The 17,467-nt window shown below is 41.7% G+C and overlaps 1 protein-coding gene across 20 annotated transcripts in view; it reads left to right on the top strand.

The window, feature by feature from the left end:
* Positions 1-17,467, top strand: part of CSNK1G1 (casein kinase 1 gamma 1) — a 180,499-nt gene that overhangs the window by 146,976 nt on the left and 16,056 nt on the right. For 9 of the 20 annotated variants that reach the window (XM_055362551.2, XM_063698617.1, XM_019010527.4 and 6 more), the window contains one exon: positions 10,803-10,913. The exons of 8 other annotated variants lie outside the window; for them this stretch is intronic. In XM_055362551.2, the coding sequence (XP_055218526.1) occupies positions 10,803-10,913 (111 nt within the window). Of the gene's footprint in view, positions 1-10,802; positions 10,914-16,265; positions 16,912-17,467 lie in introns of those variants that run through there. 3 more of the 20 variants (XM_055362554.2, XM_055362560.2, XM_055362563.2) reach the window with 3 other exon arrangements.

The raw sequence follows: 17,467 nt of genomic DNA, 5'->3' as shown, positions 1-17,467 counted from the left end.
ATTCTCTTAGAATGTGATAGAATTTTTTTAAATTTTTATTTATTTATTTATTTTGAGATGGAGTCTTGCTCTGTCGCCCAGGGTGGTGTGCGGTGGCACGACCTCGCGTCACTGCAACCTCCACCTCCCGGGTTCGAGCAATTCTCCTGCCTCAGCCTCCCGAGTAGCTGGGACTACAGGCACACGCCACCACGCCCAGCTAATTTTTTTTTTTTGTATTTTCTGTAGAGACAGTTTCACTGTGTTTCTCAGGCTGTTCTCAAATTCCTGGGTTCAAGCAATCTGCCCACCTCTGCCTCCCAAAATGCTGGGAGCCACTATGCCTGGCCCTATTTTTTTAATTTTAGAGTTTTTAGTATCCTGTGGCTGCTAAGAGATTGGAATTCCTTCACGTTGATGTAAATGTTATAACGCCTTCCCACCAGGATTCTGAATCGTTGCTGGGTAAAATTCTTTCTGCACTATGCACTCTGGGTAATGGATTTCTAGTGTCTGTTCAACCTTTGGTCTATGTTAATATTACGTTTCTTCTATCTTTAGGGTTGTTTTCTTATGCTTTTTTTTTTTTTAAGAAAATTTGCAGCCAAATCTCTCTCTTATTACTCTAAGAATTGAAAACAAGATGATTTTCTAGACTAATTCCTTTCAAGTTTTGAAATTAGCAAAAGAAAAATACAGTATCTCCTTGAGCGAGATTGACAGGTATTGACTTTAGGAACAGCTAACCTTTCATCAGCAACTTTGACTCAGTAAATCTGAGCTGAGGACCTGCTATGTGAAACTGTATCCTGTGGGCCAGGGTAGGTGGCTCACACGTGTAATCCCAGCACTTTGGAAGGCTGAGGCGGGTGGATAACTTGAGGCCAGGAGTTCGAGACCAGCCTGGCCAACATGGTGAAACCCCATCTCTACTAAAAATACAAAAATTAGCTGGGCGTGGTGGTGGGCGCCTGTAATCTCAGTTACTTGGGAGGCTGAGGCAGGAGAATTGCTTGAACCTGGGAGGCAGAGGTTGTGCAGTGAGCCAGTGCACATGAGACTGTGCCACTGCACTCCAGCCGGGGCAGCAGAGACTTTGTTTCAAAAAAAAAAAAAAGTATATCCTGTGGATACCAAGTAGGGAGTCCTTGTCCTCAAAGAGCTGACAAATAGATAAGCCAAATGGACAGATAACTATAACACAAGGCAGAACAGATAAGCATCCCAAGTTGCAAATTATTGTCATCTGGGTTTGGAAGAAGAAATTTCATCTAGTCTGAGCAAGACAAATAATTTGATGAGAGAAGCTGCATTTGACATGCTTTTAGCAGAATTAAATGAGATGGAAGAGGCATTCCAAGCAGAAGAATATATGATCAACAACAAATGTTTTATCTAGTTCAGTTTTCTAAAATATATGATGCGAGTAAAGGAGTCCTGGGAGACAAGGCTAGGAAAGTAGGTTGAAACCATTTGGTGAAGCTCCTGGAATGCTGGGCTGGCGAGTTGGTGCTTATTTTAAGTAGGAATAGGGACTAAAGATTTTTAAGCAAAGGAATGATATGATTAAAACTCTGCTTTTGAAATCTTTTGGCACAGAATGTGGTACTAGTCTGGCAGCAAACATGGAAATCATTAAGCAGGCAGTGAATTCCCTTGAGATGTAGAGGGAGCCTAGATGGGTTATAGCAGGGCAAATGAAACAGAATTGAACAATGCTACAGTGATATAATCTACCAGAATTGGCAGCCCACATGAATGTCAGGATTAAGGGAGAAGGAAGAGTCAAAGCTGTTGCAGAGATCTTGAGCCTGGATAATTAGGAGGCATGTGGTACTATTACTAGAGATGGCAAAGTTGGGGGAGGAACTTGTTTGGAATTTGAATTTAGGCATCTTGAGTTTGAAATACTAGCAATGTATTCCACCTGAAGAGGTCTAGCAGGCAGAGGATGGTTCTCCAGAGACAACTAGAGAGATATTTGGGAGTCAAGGCATAGAGATGACATTGATGATAATGCCTAAAGAGTCTCCTTATTCTGGGAAATCTGAGCCTAGGGCTCAACAAACTGTTTAGTCTCATACTTACAGTAGAAGGAGAAAGAAGAGCTCAGACCTTGGTTTTATCTTATCCCAAAACTTTGGCCATAGGACATTTAACCTATTTAGGGTGTCAGCATTCTCAAATTGGAGCCTTGTAAGAGCAGAGGTTTTTGTTGTTTTGTTCACTGCTTTAATTAACCCTAACACCCAAACCGATGTTTAGAATAGTGGGCACTTGATGCATACTTGTTTGAATGAATGAGTGAATGAATGAATCTGCCAAATGAAGGGTGCAGATGTAAATAGATATTTGTTTATAGCATAGATTTTTATTTAACCTTTAGTGAAAAATAAATTTTAAGCTTTTCTTCCTACTCGTTTTTGTTTCCACAAAGAGCCATTTTGCCTCTGTTTGACAGCTAGAGTAGGGCTGGATTGTCTGCTCAAGGGGAGGGGTGTTTAAAAAAACACACACACACACACACACAGAGCAGTCTTTTTCGGTAAAGAAAGTTCAGGTGATTGCTGGGCATGGTGGCTCCCGCCTGTAATCTCAACACTTTGGGAGGCCGAGGCGGGCGGATCACCTGAGGTCGAGAGTTCGAGACCAGCCTGACCAACATGGAGAAACCCCATCTCTACTAAAAAATACAAAATTAGCCGGGCATGGTGGTGCCTGCCTGTAATCCCAGCTACTTGGGAGGCTAAGGCAGGAGAATCACTTGAACCCGGGAGGCAGAGTTTGTGGTGAGCCGAGATCGTGCCATTGCACTCCAGCCTGGGGGACAAAAGTGAAACCCGTCTCAAAAAAAAAAAAAAGTTCAGGTGATCTTATTAGTTCTTTTCCATCACAACAAGAATCCTATTTTCCTTGTATTCTGGGAAAATTTTGCTTTGCTCGTTTAGATTTTAGGTATATTGAATTGAGTACTGTTTGGTTTATCTATATACAATAATAAATCCCAAATATGGTTCCTAAAGGACTGCATTTAAACTCACATATATTGGATCTGCCTTTTAAAACTATCTTAATTCCAGATACTTAAGCACTTTTTTTTTTTTTTTAATAGAGATGGGATCTCGCTCCATCTCTCAGGATAGAGTGTAGTGGCATGATCATAGCTCACAGCAACCTTGACCTCCTGGGCTCAAGCAATCCTCCCACCCCAGCCTCCCAAACAGCTGGGACTATGGGCGTGAGCCACCACACCTGACTAATGTTTATTTATTTTTTGTAGAGACAGGGCCTCCTGGTCTCAAACTCCTGGGCTCAAGTGATCCTTCTGCCTCAGCCTCCCAAGTAACGGGGATTACAAGTGTGAGCTACCATGCCTGGCCAAGCACAATTTTTTTGAACATAAATTTTACCTAACTAGAGAACTATAATTAAACTATGAATTTGGATAGAATAAATGTTCCTAAAAGCTAGATCCATTCAGAAAGATCCCAGTTGAGTTAGTCTTTCCATCATTTTATACTTCGTGTTTGTCCTTTCCCAGTACCAAAAGTTGTAAATCTTGCCATGGGTCTGATTCCTCTCTAAAGAACTGCATATTACAATCCAGCAGAAAGGGGATGAAAACCTTAATAGTTCTGCCTGCTTGCTTCTACCTGGCAAAACTTCCTTTGCATTATCTGATCAAATTCAATCAGGAAGTAAGTCCTGCCGGTATCCACATATCTGATATTAGAGTACAACATATTGTACTGTAATAGGTTTTATTCAGTGTGCTTGTTCAACACAGTAAATGTAGACTGTTGCATTGACTCCTATGTGCATGCAGCAGCACTCTTCCTGCCCTTTCAGTACTTTAAATCCAAGCTTGTGACAATCCTTACGTAAATGCTACATAAACATTACACCGCAATGGTTCAGGAGTTATGATAGCGTCTCCTTTTTCTCTGGCTGACCTCTTTTATTATGGTGGGTTTTGTTGTGGGTATGTGAAAAAGAAGGGCTACTTAGCCTAGCAGGTTAGAGAGAACAGATCCCATTTTGACACTGGAGAGAGTCATATTGACTATTAAAAGCTTTTAAATGGTAACAGACATGGTATCCTACCCCAAAATGTCACTTACTGTTTTTTGTGTTTTTGTATGTGTAGCATAGGTGTTTTGTTTTGTTTTGTTTTCATTCGCCATGTGAAAAGAGATGCGTAGCATATGTTTAAGGGAAAGAATTTATTCTTTGTAATTTTGTACTAGGTGGACTGTTCCCTTGCAAATTCTCCAATTTGACTAGGAAAATATGAATCAAAGATCAGTAAAGGTAATCTCTCATCCTTCCAAAAGAACCATATTTAAACTAACTCAATACCTTATAATACACGGAAAAATAAACGCAGAATTTAAAAGAGTCAAATCATGTGAGGTCTGAAGAAGATATGCCTCCAGTAAAAGAGTGTTTTGGATTTGTTTGTATCTAGACTGTAAGGGAATACATTTAAAGGACATAAAGCCTTAGAAAAATATATTGTGGCTGGCTGGGGTCGGTGGCTCACACCTGCACTTTGGGAAGCTAAGGCGGTGGATCACCTGAGGCCAGGAGTTCAAAACCGGCCTGACCAACATGGTGAAACCCTGTCTCTGCTAAAAATACAAAATTAGCTGGGCATGGTGGCTCATGCCTGTAATCCCAGCTACTTGGGAGGCTGAGGTAGGAGAATCGCTCGACCCAGGAGTCGGAGTTTGCAGTGAGCCGAGATCGCACCACTGCACTCCAGCCTGGGCAATAAGAGCAAAACTCTGTCTCAAAAAAAAAAAAAAAAGAAAAAGAAAAGAAGAGAAAAAGAAAAAGATATTGTGGCTTAGTGCTGTCATGCTTACTGACTACAGCTTGTTATGAGCATAATTTTTCTAAAGGAAACATTAGGCCACATTGCTAAATAGGCAAGGTAGTCAGTTATCTTCATAAAATGAATACCTTAAAAAAAAAAGCTGATATAGTTATCTGTTTCTGTCTTTTTACAGAGTACTGTTTAGTTCTGACCGAGGCTCAGGGTTTGCTAGTTGAAGGGGCTAAGTTTGCGCAGAGATAATCTGCCTCCTTCTGACCTGCGTGCAGTTTCCTAACATGCTGCCTGCCATCCAGTAGGAGCACAGACAGAGATTGCACACTCCTCCTGGCCACAGGATGGCCACAGGTCCACATAGAGCTCAGTGCAGGAGACGTCTTCCCCTCCTCATTTCTGGGACCTTTACTCTGAGAGGAGCTTTGAAACAAGCAAGTACAAAACCGAAAATAGATTCCTTAGCGTCTTCTGTTCTATCACCTAGTCACTGCGGCTCACCTCTTCTCTTAATTCTGTATTCCATATTAAAAGTTTTTTTCTTTCTGTATGTATTAAGTGTTTTGTATTTCAGCAGACACCTGTGTTCTAACCCAGCTCCTTGTAGGAGGAAACTTGGTGATTCTGAAGTAATCCTATCTAGATAAACCAACATTTCCTAGGGAGGTATCTTACACCATTGTAAGGATAGGGCAGAGTTTGAATAGAGAATTGCAGACTTCTAGGGTGGTTTCCGTGATTTTTCTAAAAGCGTCACAGAATTGATACTCTCGTCTCTGGATAGTGTTGAGCCTGGGAATAATCCCCTTTTCAGGTTGTTGTCAGTGATTTTTAGACTTCCCTCATATTTGATAAGGTTTATAGAATACAGGATATCTCTGCACAAATGACAGATTACATGGCATAACCCCTGTCTGGCATGGGAAAACTGGTTATGTTTCATGAGCTTAATAGAAGGAAGTTTTTAGTTTTGTTCAAGTATATACTTTTTTTTTTTTTTTTTTTTTGAGACGGGGTCTCACTCTGTTGCCCAGGCTGGAGTGCAGTGGCGCGATCTCGGCTCATGCAACCTCCGCCTCCCAGGTTCAAGCAATTCTCCTGCCTCAGCCTCCCGAGTAGCTGAGACTACAGGTGCACACCACCATGCCTGGCTAATTTTTTTTGTATTTTTAGTAGAGACGGGGTTTCACTGTGTTGGCCAGGATGGTCTCAATCTTCTGACCTTGTGATCCACCCACCTCGGCCTCCTGAAGTGCTGGGATTACAGGCGTGAGCCACCACAGCTGGCTCCTGTTCCATTCTTTTCTTCTTCCATCTTACCCCCACCATATCATAAAAGAAAAAAAAGAAATTTTAATATTGGAAGTGTGATAAAACCAGAATGTAATCCAGTATATTCTCTTTGCTAACCTTTTGGTACTATTCAGTCTCATTCTTGTTAGTTTATAGTTGAAGACAGTTAATGAGGCTGAGAAGACTTACATGAGAGGCCAAAATGTTTCTTTATAAATGGCAGCTTTTAAGGTATTTTTTGAGCCATAAAGTGAAGTAGATAAAGTTGTTTGTATATGTAATCAAAAATAATTTTTTAAAATGAGTTTTTTATGAAGAATAGGATTTGGTGATTTTTTTTTTTTTTTTTTTTAGGCAGATCTCACTCTGTCACTCAGGGTGGAGTGTGGTGGCACAATCTCAGCTCACTGCAACCTCTGCCTCCTGGGTTCTCAGCCTCCCAAGTAGCTGGGACTATAGGCATATGCCACCACTCCCGGCTAATTTTTGCATTTTTAGTAGAGACAGGGTCTCACCACGTTGGTGAGGCTGGTCTTGAATTCCTGACCTTAGGTGATCCGCCCCCCTCAGCCTCCCAAAGTGCTGGGATTATGGCACTTTGTTAGTGTCACTCTTACATTAATCCCTGCCAAATGAATGCTGGGAGAGATTTTTCTCCCCTGCCATAGGGCATAGGTGGGGGTTTTCACTTTTTCAACAGTCTTCTATGTTTTCTCAAGTATTTTTGTTACCTTTACCTTTCATTTATGCTATGCTGGATTGCTACTTTCTTGTTTCAAGATTTACCTACTACATAGTAAACCAATCATTTCCATGAAGGTGATGCAATCACGACTGAAAATTTTAAAGCGTTCCCCCAAGGAGTTACCACTACTTGAGATTCCTGCTCCTGCTTTGGGGGACTTAAACACTCCATGTGGACCTCTGCTTTTCAAGTAATGCAGAGAAATTGACTTTGCTGAATGACTTTTCTCTCATGCACCTCTTGAGTGACATTTAATTAGATGTGTATGCATGAGTGATCTTTAAGAATGAAGGATTTACATGCTGATCTCTTCTACTAGTTTGCTTAATCTAACTAGCTACTGTGCTGATGAGGCCTAATCATAACTCCTGTGTACACAGTATTGCCTAGAATACCTTTCTCGGAGAGTTACACTAGCAGACTTCTGTAGTTGTCAACTTTCTTTGGTTTCATCTACTTCCTAGGCATTCTGTTGCTTTCTAAAACTGCAAATGGCCCTTTCTACTATGTTATCCTCTAGATACCGGTCCAAGCTCTTAAATTCCAGAAAACAGTAGCCCTAGAGTTTAACATCTTACCGAAAACTTGTTTCCTAAGTAATAAACCCGCAACCCCTAGGTTCACATCTGTACTTAGTTTTGATGTTTTCAACAGATACAGAAGGCATTGGCGGGCAGTAGTATGGTATAGTGTGTTTTTCCTTCATCATAGTGGAAGCATTTATGAAGCAATCTAGAGTGTTAACATTAGTTTTCTATTTATCTTTAAAAGATAAATAGCATATTGCTTTGAGAAATGAGATGGAATGTGATTTTTAGGCCTTTGAAAAATGTCTTGGTATTTTCATTTAAACAAAAATCTTAAATCTTTCAACAATTTATTTATTGAACTAGAATGAATATAAAGAACCACATAGCCCTGTGAATCAGACAATAGCATAAAACCAGAGTTCTTATGTGTAGTCAGTAAAAATGGAAATAATTGTTGATCAGCTGTCCAGGGTTTTCTTAACTTTAAAAGCCCATGAGTATACATGAACATACATTTCCAGCCATTTTCTATTTTATCTGCCTCAAAAACAAATGCAGGCTGGGTGCCGTGGCTCACACCTATAATCTTAGCACTTTGGGAGGCCGAGGCGGGCAGATCATGAGGTCAGGAAATCGAGACCATCCTGGCTAACACGGTGAAACCCCGTCTCTACTAAAAATATAAAAAAATTAGCAACCTGGTGGCGCGCGTCTGTAGTCCCAGCTACCCGGGAGGCTGAGGCAGGAGAATGACGGGAACTCGGGAGGCGGAGCTTGCAGTGAGCCGAGATCGTGCCACTGCACTCCAGCCTGGGTGACAGAGCAAGACTCCATCTCAAAAACACAAAACAAAACAAAAAAACAAATGCAAAAACAGAGAGCATTCATGAGATGTAATTGCATTTAGTATGTATCATAGAACTCAACACTAAATGGCTTATCATTGTCTGGATTTTTTTAAGCACTTAAGTTTTTAGAAACCTGACAGTACTGTATAATAGTTTAAGAGCTTAAATATTATATTTAAATATTACAAAAAATAAAAAGTTCTAGAGAACTGAAAAAGTCTATCACTGATAGGTTTAGTTATAGATATTACTTCTAATATTACAAGAATAGGTTTATTCTCAGATCTCCAGCAGTCAGAATAAATAAGACTAAGTGCTCTGAGGATATAGACAATGTCAGTAAGTTTATAAAATATGGCCGGCACGGTGGCTCACGCCTGTAATTCCAGCACTTTGGGAGGCCGAGGCAGGTGGATCACCTGAGGTCGGGAGTTCAAGACCAGCCTGACCAACCTGGAGAAACCCTGTCTCTACTAAAAATACAAAATTAGCCAGGCATGGTGGCACATACCTGTAATCCCAGCTACTTGGGAGGCTGAGGCAGGAGAATCGCTTGAACCTGGGAGGCGGAGGTTGTGGTGAGCCGAGATCGCGCCATTGCACTTTAGCCTGGGCAACAAGAGTGAAACTCTTCTCAACCAAAAAAATAAAAATAAGTTTATGATTATGTTGTACACCAGTCTTATTTTGGAAAATGAAACATTTGAACCTCTTTTGGCAGAAATAATTGTAGTAGGGGAATATTTTGGGTAGCTTTGATTCTCTCTAACATAACTAGCAGCATAAAATCAAACCCCTCATTTATAAGGTAATAGAGCAAGTCCATACAGCTGCCTTCTCATAGAATATGTTTATTCTCTGAGGAAGAGCAGAGAAAATATGAACAGGATCCTTTATAGTACTCTTGTCCGTATGACTTCGTATTCCATTAATAAAAAGGAGTAAATTGGCCAGGCGTAGTGGCTCATGCCTGTAATCCCAGCACTTTGGGAGGCTGAGGCAGGCGGATCACAAGGTCAGGAGATCGAGACCATCCTGGCTAACACGGTGAAACCCCGTCTCTACTGAAAATACAAAAAAATTAGCCCGGCATGGTGCTGCGCGCCTGTAGTCCCAACTACTCGGGAGGCTGAGGCAGAAGAGTGGCGTGAACCTGGGAGGCGGAGCTTGCAGTGAGCCGAGAATGCGCCACTGCACTCCAGCCTGGGCGACAGAGCGAGACTCCGTCTCAAAAAATAAATAAATAAATAAATTGTAGCTGGTGTACAAAGCTCTGATTTTTACGAGAAATTCCTTTTTGGTGACTTACGGGTGAGCTTTAAGCAACTCTTGTCAATGAGATACTGAAATATGGGGAGTGAATATAGACCCTCAAACCGTTACTTCCTTGCCCTTCGTTTTTTATAGAATACAACTTTTATAGCTGTGAACATTTGTAAGATTTATAGTCCTTTCTGGTTTTCATGCAGAGCAGCAATATCACATCGTAACCCCTGCAGCTGTTTATATCAGCAGCAATTAAAATTTGATTTACTAATCCCTCATTGCTGCCTCTCCAACTACTCATTTTTCATTTTTGTAGAGCCTTAGGACTGTTACAGCTGAGCATTATGATGTTAACAACTCAGCCATCTGGCACAGGGGAAGAGGCACCTAAACAGATTCTTCTGGACAAAAGTCACATATGAGCAAGATCAGAATAGTAGCAGATCTAAAAAGCAGGTAAAGAAGGAGAGCCTGAATGATACTAAGGTGAAAGCAGAATCCAAAGAGGTTTTTAGTTGAAGGTCGACCCTCCTTTTGCTTTCCAGAAGAAAATAATTCATAGTATCATATTAATAAGTAAACTTTTTCTAATTCCAGTCTAGACGCTGTTAGCTAGAGGAACCAGGCAAACGATGTAGCAATTTTTTTTTGTTATTATTATTATTTTTTCGAGATGGAGTCTTGCTCTGTCACGCAGGCTGGAGTGCAGTGGCACGATCTTGGCTCACTGCAACCTCCATCTCCCGGGTTTAAGCAATTCTCCTGCTTCAGCCTCCCGACTAGCTGGGATCACAGGTGTGCGCCACCATGCCCAGCTCATTTTTGTAATTTTAGTAGAGACAGGCTTTCACCATGTTGGTCAGGCTGGTCTCGAACTCCAGACCTCATGATCCGCCCACCTTGGCCTCCCAAAGTGCTGAGATTATAGGTGTATGCCACCACTCCCAACAATCTTAACATTCTGAGTTTGATCTGCTTAGTGGCTACTGAAATTTTACCTCTATGGAAACTAAAAGATAATCCCAGCTTTGACGTGTGTGTTTTTTCCCCCTCCCTCCTCTTTTGGTCGTTATTGGTTTTCTGGTTCTGGGTAAGGAGGGTGTGATATAGATTCATGTATTGACTCATTAAGGCTAAAATGAATGTAGACAAGCTTACTTTCCTCACTGCTTTCCAGTGGTTGTTAGTTTAAAATCCAAAACCAAAAGAAAAGCCTACAGGGACACGAATGTACTTGATTTTGTTATTGCTTGCTGTTGCTTCACCTTTCCTTCCATATCTTGCTCTCATGCTTTCTAATGCCTAAGCAGAATGCATCATCAGAGCGCCGAGGAGAGTGGGAAATTCAGCCCAGCCGGCAGACCAATACCTCATACCTAACGTCTCACTTGGCTGCAGACCGCCATGGGGGATCAGTGCAGGTATTTACTGCCTTTATTGCCTTTTCCTGGCCTTTCCAGCTTGGCTGGTGGAATGTTGGCTTGCTTCTGAACCTTCGGCAGCTTTAGAAAGGAAGCTTATAGGAAGGGCTAATTGAGTATCTCTGTAGATTTTCTGTCTAGGTGGACTTGGGTAAGAGTCGCTTGTTAAAATGATTACTTCCTGTTGTCATTGACTAAGAAACATCTATATGATTTCTGATACTGATTTCTGGTTAACCTAGTCCTACCACCTTGATGCATTCATGATAAACCATAAAAATAACATCAAGGTAGGATTGTGTTAGTGTCAAGTCTGTGAATTGTAAAGACCTGAAACTTACAAGTATTTTTTGAATAGAGGACTAAAGGACTGCGTATGTTGCTCATTCCATGATATGTGCCTTAACGCATAAGCTGAGAATGTTAATTTGTATAAGTCATCTGTTTCTGAGTGGGTACCCAGGAAGTTGGGCTGTTTCCTTTTTTCTCCCTGGAATCAATGTGATCTTAAGAAAATTATTTCTGATTTCATTTGGGCTATTCTGAATCTCTTTTTTCTGTTTAGTACTAGAACACCTGGTATCTCTTAACTTGTCTTACATGTGAATGTTTTTAATAATCTTAGCCTCAATATTGTTCTCATACTGGTAAGTGACACCATCAGTTGGGACACACAGTGAACTCAGAGCTGTCAAACATAAATTCTTATAAAGGTGCAGACAGGTTTGTACATGTAGAAATGCATCTTGGTAGCCTTGATCATCTAGGATATGCTGTTACAAGGAGTGATTCATGGAAAGATCTTAATCACAGCTTGAAAGACAGTTTTGGCCCTATAGAAAACCACATAGGATCATATAGGTTAAAATGATGGATTGAGGCTGGGCGTGGTAGCTCCTGTAATCGCAGCACTTTGGGAGGCCAAAGCAGGTGGATCACTTGAAGTCAGGAGTTCAAGACTAGCCTGGCCAACATGGTGAAACCCCATCTGTACTATAAATACAAAAAAAAAAAATTAGCCAGGCCCGGTGGCGCATACCTGTAATCCTAGCTACTCAGGAGGCTGAGGTGGGAGGATTGCCTGAATCTGGGAGGCAGAAGTTGCAGTGAGCCGAGATCATGCCACTGCATACTCTAGCCTGGGTGACAGAATGAGGCTCCATCCCCCCCAAAAAAAAACCATGATGGATTGGACAAGACTGAGCAACAAAGGGAGAGCTCATCTCTACAGAAAGTTAAAAAATTAGCTAGGATAGCCAGGCGTGGTGGCTCGCGCCTATAATCCCAGCACTTTGGGAGCCCAAGGTGGGCAGATCACAAGGTCAAGTGATTGAGACCATCCTGGCCAACATGGTGAAACCCCGTCTCTACTAAAAATACAAAAATTAGCTGGGCATGGTGGCGCATGCCTATAGTTCCAGCTACTCAGGAGGCTGAGGCAGGAGAACGCTTGAACCTGGGAGGCAGAGGTTGCAGTGAGCCGAGATCACGCCATTGCACTCCAGCCTGGGTGATGGACTGAGACTCCGTCTCAGAAAAAAAGAAAAAAAAAATCATTGCTCTTAGGAGCCAGGCACAGTGGCTTACACCTATAATTCCAGCATTTTGAGAAGCCTAGGCAGGAGGATCACTTGAGGCCAGGAGTTCTTGACCATCCTGGCAATATAGCAAGATATTGTCTCTACACAAAACAGAAAAATTGGCTAGGTGTGGTGCTATGTGCCTATAGTCCTGGCTGCCAGGAAGGCTTAGGCGGGAGGATCGCTTGAGCCCAGGAGTTTGAGGCTGCAGTGAGCCATGATCGTACCACTGCATTTCAGCCTGGGTGACAGAGCAAGACCCTGTCTCTTTAAAACAAAACAAAACAAAAAACTCTCAATTTTATTTCTCAGGCACACTTTCTTATGAAGCCACATGAGGATGTGTGTTATCAGAATTAATAGAACAAGAGAGTAGCAGCCGTGTGCAATAGCTCATGCCTGTAATCCCAGCACTTTGGGAGGCCGAGGTGGACAGATCACAAGGTCAGGAGTTCAAGACCAGCCTGGCCACCATGGTGAAACTCCGTCTCTACTAAAAAATAATTTTAAAAAATTAGCTGGGCGTGGTGGTGGGTACCTGTAGTCCCAGCTACTTGGGAGGCTGAGGCAGGAGAATTACTTAAACTCGGGAGGCAGAAGTTGCAGTGAGCTGAGACTGCGCCCCTGCACTCCAGCCTGGGCGACACAACGAGACTCTATCTCAAAAAAAATAAAAAGAAAGGAATATCTGGGATCCAGGAAACCAGAGATACAGCACACGAAAGAAACAAAGGGAATCCCTAATATAATAATAAAGTTAGGAGATCCTGGGATCTGTACACCAATAGAAGAGAGCAGCTTGTTCAAAACAGAGCTGCAAGAGCAGCTCTTTGGTATTTTCCTTTTTAACATTATGGTTTATCCTTGTCTTTTTATAATTACAAAATAAGCATATTTCTTTCTTTTTTTTTTTTTTTTCGAGATGGAGTCTTGCTCTGTCATCCAGGCTGGAGTGCAGTAGCGCGATCTTGGCTCACTGCAACTGCTGTTTCCCGGGTTCAAGCGATTCTCCTGTCAGCCTCTAGAGCAGCTGGGATTACAGGCACGTGCCACCACACCCAGCTAATTTTTGGATATTTAGTAGAGATGGGTTTTTGCCATGTTGTCCAGGCTGGTCTCAAACTCCTGACCTCAAGTGATCCACCTGCCTTGGCCTCGCAGAGTCCTGGGATTACAGATGTGAGCCACCGTGCCTGACCTCGTAAAGTGTCCTTTAGAAATGGATCCAACTGAGGTGTCTTTGGCAGCTCTTTTGAAACATGCAACTTCCTCTACTCCCTATAAACTAAGTTTTACCAGCTTCCTTGGCACTTAGATAGAGGACAGGCAGTTACACCATTTACCTAATACTATGTTCAGCTCTGCTGCTCCTCATTACTTTGGCCTCTTTGGGCTGACACTGTTTTTAGCATACCTTTTGCAAACCAGATTAACAATACTTTCCTAACACAACAGATGTCCACATATTTCTGAGTTGTCTCACTTGCCAGAGGTAATGTAGTAAAATCATGTTTGGCCTAACCTGGGTGACTTGCAGACACCATGACCCTGGGAGGGAGTGCAGAATGCTAAGACAAGAAAAGTTTGCTCTGATAAGGCACATGAAGGCTCCTGTTCCAACATATTTAATGGGCAGACCCCCATGGTTCTCATCCTTCCAGTATTTCCACAGATCTTTTATGTGTGGAAGGCCTAAATACAAGAAGATAATATATTTTCCCTTTCAAAAAGGTTCCTCTAAAGTTGTCTGAATTAAAATGTTTAGGGAGGTTTTAGAAATGTTCAGGACCAAGTAAGGATATAAGACTTAGAATGACACATGAGTTAAAGTACTGTTTCCTTTGGTACACAGCTCTGATTTCTCCTCACAGTGACATTTTGAGAAATGAAACTAATAACCCAAATTATTGAGACTCCTAAAAGGGATATTACCAGGTCTGAACGTCAAAACAGTCCTTCGTCTTAGTCTTTCTCATGAGTAATGCTTTAAGATATTAATTGGTCTTGTTTGGTATAGCCAGAGTAATGAGCTATTAATTTTAATAGTGATTAAAACAAAATAAATGTCTATTTGAAGTATGCAAATCTTTTTTTTTTTTTTTTTTTGAGACAGAGTTTCGCATTGTTGTCCAGGCTGGGGTGCAGTCGCATGATCTTGGCTCACTACAACCTCCGCCTCCCAGGTTCAAGCAATTCTTGTGCCTCAGCCTCCTGAGTAGCTGGGATTACAGGCGCCCGCCACCACACCCAGCTGATTTTTTGTATTTTAGTAGAGACGGGGTTTCACCATGTTGTCCAGGCTGGTCTCGAACTGCTGAGCTCAGGCAATCCGCCTGTCTCGGCCTCCCAAAGTGCTAGGATTACAGGCACGAGCCACCGTGCCTGGCCGCAAATAAAGCTTTTTATGATGAAGCTTATTTTTTATTACCTTTTATAATGACATTATACTAAAAATTTATTTATTTATTTATTTATTTTTTGAGACGAAGTCTCGCTCTGTCACCCAGGCTGGAGTGTAGTGGCATGATCTCTGCTCACTGCAAGCTACGCCTCCCAGGTTCACACCATTCTCCTGCCTCAGCCTCCCGAGTAGCTGGGACTACAGACGTGCGCCACCATGCCCAGCTAATTTTTTGTATTTTTAGTAGAGACGGAGTTTCACCGTGTTAGTCAGGATGGTCTTAATCTCCTGACCTCGTGATCCGCCCGCCTCGGCCTCCCAAAATGCTGGGATTACAGGCATGAGCCACTGCACCTGGCCATAAAGTTATACTAAAAATTTAATAGAAAAAAAATAACAGCCAGATCACTTGGGGTCAGGAGTTCAAGACCAGCCTGGCCAATATGGTGAAACCCCATCTCTACTAAAAAATACAAAAATTAGCCAGATGTGGTGGTGCATACCTGTAGTCCCAGCTACTCGGGAGGCTGAGGCAGGAGAATTGCTTGAACTCGGGAGGTAGAGGTTGCAGTGAGCCAAGATCACGCCACTGCACTGCAGCCTGGGCAACAGAGCGAGATTCCATCTCCAAAAAAAAAAGAAAAAAGAAAAACATAAAGTTAATATTGTTTAAAATGTCAGTAATTTGTTATTCATAAGATTCTTTTTAATTCTTTAAAATTTATTTTCTAAACGTCATTGTATTTAATTCCCTTCATATTTATGAAGTTGATAGGATCATGGTCATTTGCCTTGTCTTATGGAATTAGAAAATAGGGCTCACAGAGGATGTTAATGGTAGAACAAGGCCTAGAATCCAACTCTTCCATCACTTACACAGTGTTTGTTCCACTGCCTGCAGTTCAGTAGTTTGACAAACCAGACCTCCAACCTGAAATAATTAAACGGATGCTGTGAAGGCCCAGATGTGTAGCCTTTAAGTCTTAGGTATGTTTTTGGTACAATTAAGTTTAAAAGTAGAGAATGGAGGCTCTGTTTATGTCTCATTCATTTGAGACCACATGCTCATTGATACAGACAAGATGTCTAGTCTGTAAAATGGGGATAACCTCTTATTCCTTAGATTGCCCAAGGACAGTGCTTATGGCCCAAATGGCAATTTGTAGCAAGGAGAATTTAGGAAGTATAAGCCATGTGAAACGCTGTGAGCAGGCCCCATGACCCAGAGTCACCAGGTAATTCTCAGTGGTGATGCTTACTAATGTTTCATTCGTGTGAGTAGAAGCCAAGACATTTTATTTAACATCTTGTCTAGTTCCTGAATTGTCCACTAGAAACTTACTATGTTTCCTGTAACCTTTTTGCTCACAGAATGAGTTTACCAGTATTATCACTGGTATGCAGCCAGAATATGTCCACAAGAAGCAAATGAAGCACTGAGGAAATTAACAGGATAGCATTAGAGTGAGGAGCTGTGGTTTTCCAATCCCTATACCCTCTTTCCTCAACTTTTTGGTTTTGCTGGTTTTTCTTCAACTTTTTGTATTGAAAATTTCAACTCTACAGAGAAATCGGGAGGGAAATGCAATAAACTCTTGCATATCTTTAACCTTGCTGAACGAATTATTAAGATTTTGCCGTATTTGCTTTAAATCTATGAGTGAAAGTGTGTGTGTGTGTTTGCTTGCTAAACCATATGAAAGTAAGTTGCAGACATCATTATATCTTATCCCAAAGTACTTCAGCCTGTATCTTCTAAGAACGAAGACATTCTAAGAAAGTTAATTTCATAATATCTAATATACAGTTCATGTCACATTCCACCTAATTCCAGTTGTCCCCAGAATTAATATTGTAGTGTCCAGGATTTAATCAAGGTTCATGCCTCACATTAACCAATGCAATATGCCTCATCAGTCTTTTATGATGTCTTAGTCTCTTTTAATCCGTTTTAATCTTTAAGTCTCCTTGTGTTTAAACAAATAAAAGTCTTTTATAAAGATTCAGCTGGAGGCCGGGCACAGTGGCTCATGCCTGTAATCCCAGCACTTCGGGAAGCCAAGGCGGGTGGAAAACCTGAGGTCAGAAGTTCGAGACTAGCCTGGCCAACATGGTGAAACCCCATCTCTACTAAAAACAAAACAAAACAAACAAACAGCCAGGTGTGGTGGCACATACCTGTAATCTCAGCTACTCAGGAGACTGAGGCAGGAGAACCGCTTGAACCTGGGAGGTAGAGGTTGCAGTGAGCCGAGATCATGCCACTGCACTCCAGCCTGGGCAACAGAGCAAGACTCTCTCTCAAAAAAATAAAAAAGGGTTACTAATGAGAACAATAATTATTTCTTGTTTAGAAATAATAGTGGATATAGCTTGCTAGTAAGTAGTATTCACCCTATCTGTCCCAAAGGCTACGTGTGCTATATATTTCCTCCCACCCTCCTCTTTATGACTATTCAGGAAATTTTTGTGGATTAACTGCTGGTGAGGACCCCTGAGCTAGAGGCAGATAAGAATAAACAGTTACGGAGAGAGAATAACAGTAAGATGACCACTTATTGAGCTGTTACCAT

The sequence above is a fragment of the Gorilla gorilla genome, chromosome 16 (genome assembly GCF_029281585.2).
Source record: "Gorilla gorilla gorilla isolate KB3781 chromosome 16, NHGRI_mGorGor1-v2.1_pri, whole genome shotgun sequence".
Classification (NCBI taxonomy): domain Eukaryota; kingdom Metazoa; phylum Chordata; class Mammalia; order Primates; family Hominidae; genus Gorilla; species Gorilla gorilla.
Note: the sequence above shows the minus strand (reverse complement) of the source record. Positions and strands in the feature narration are given on the sequence as shown.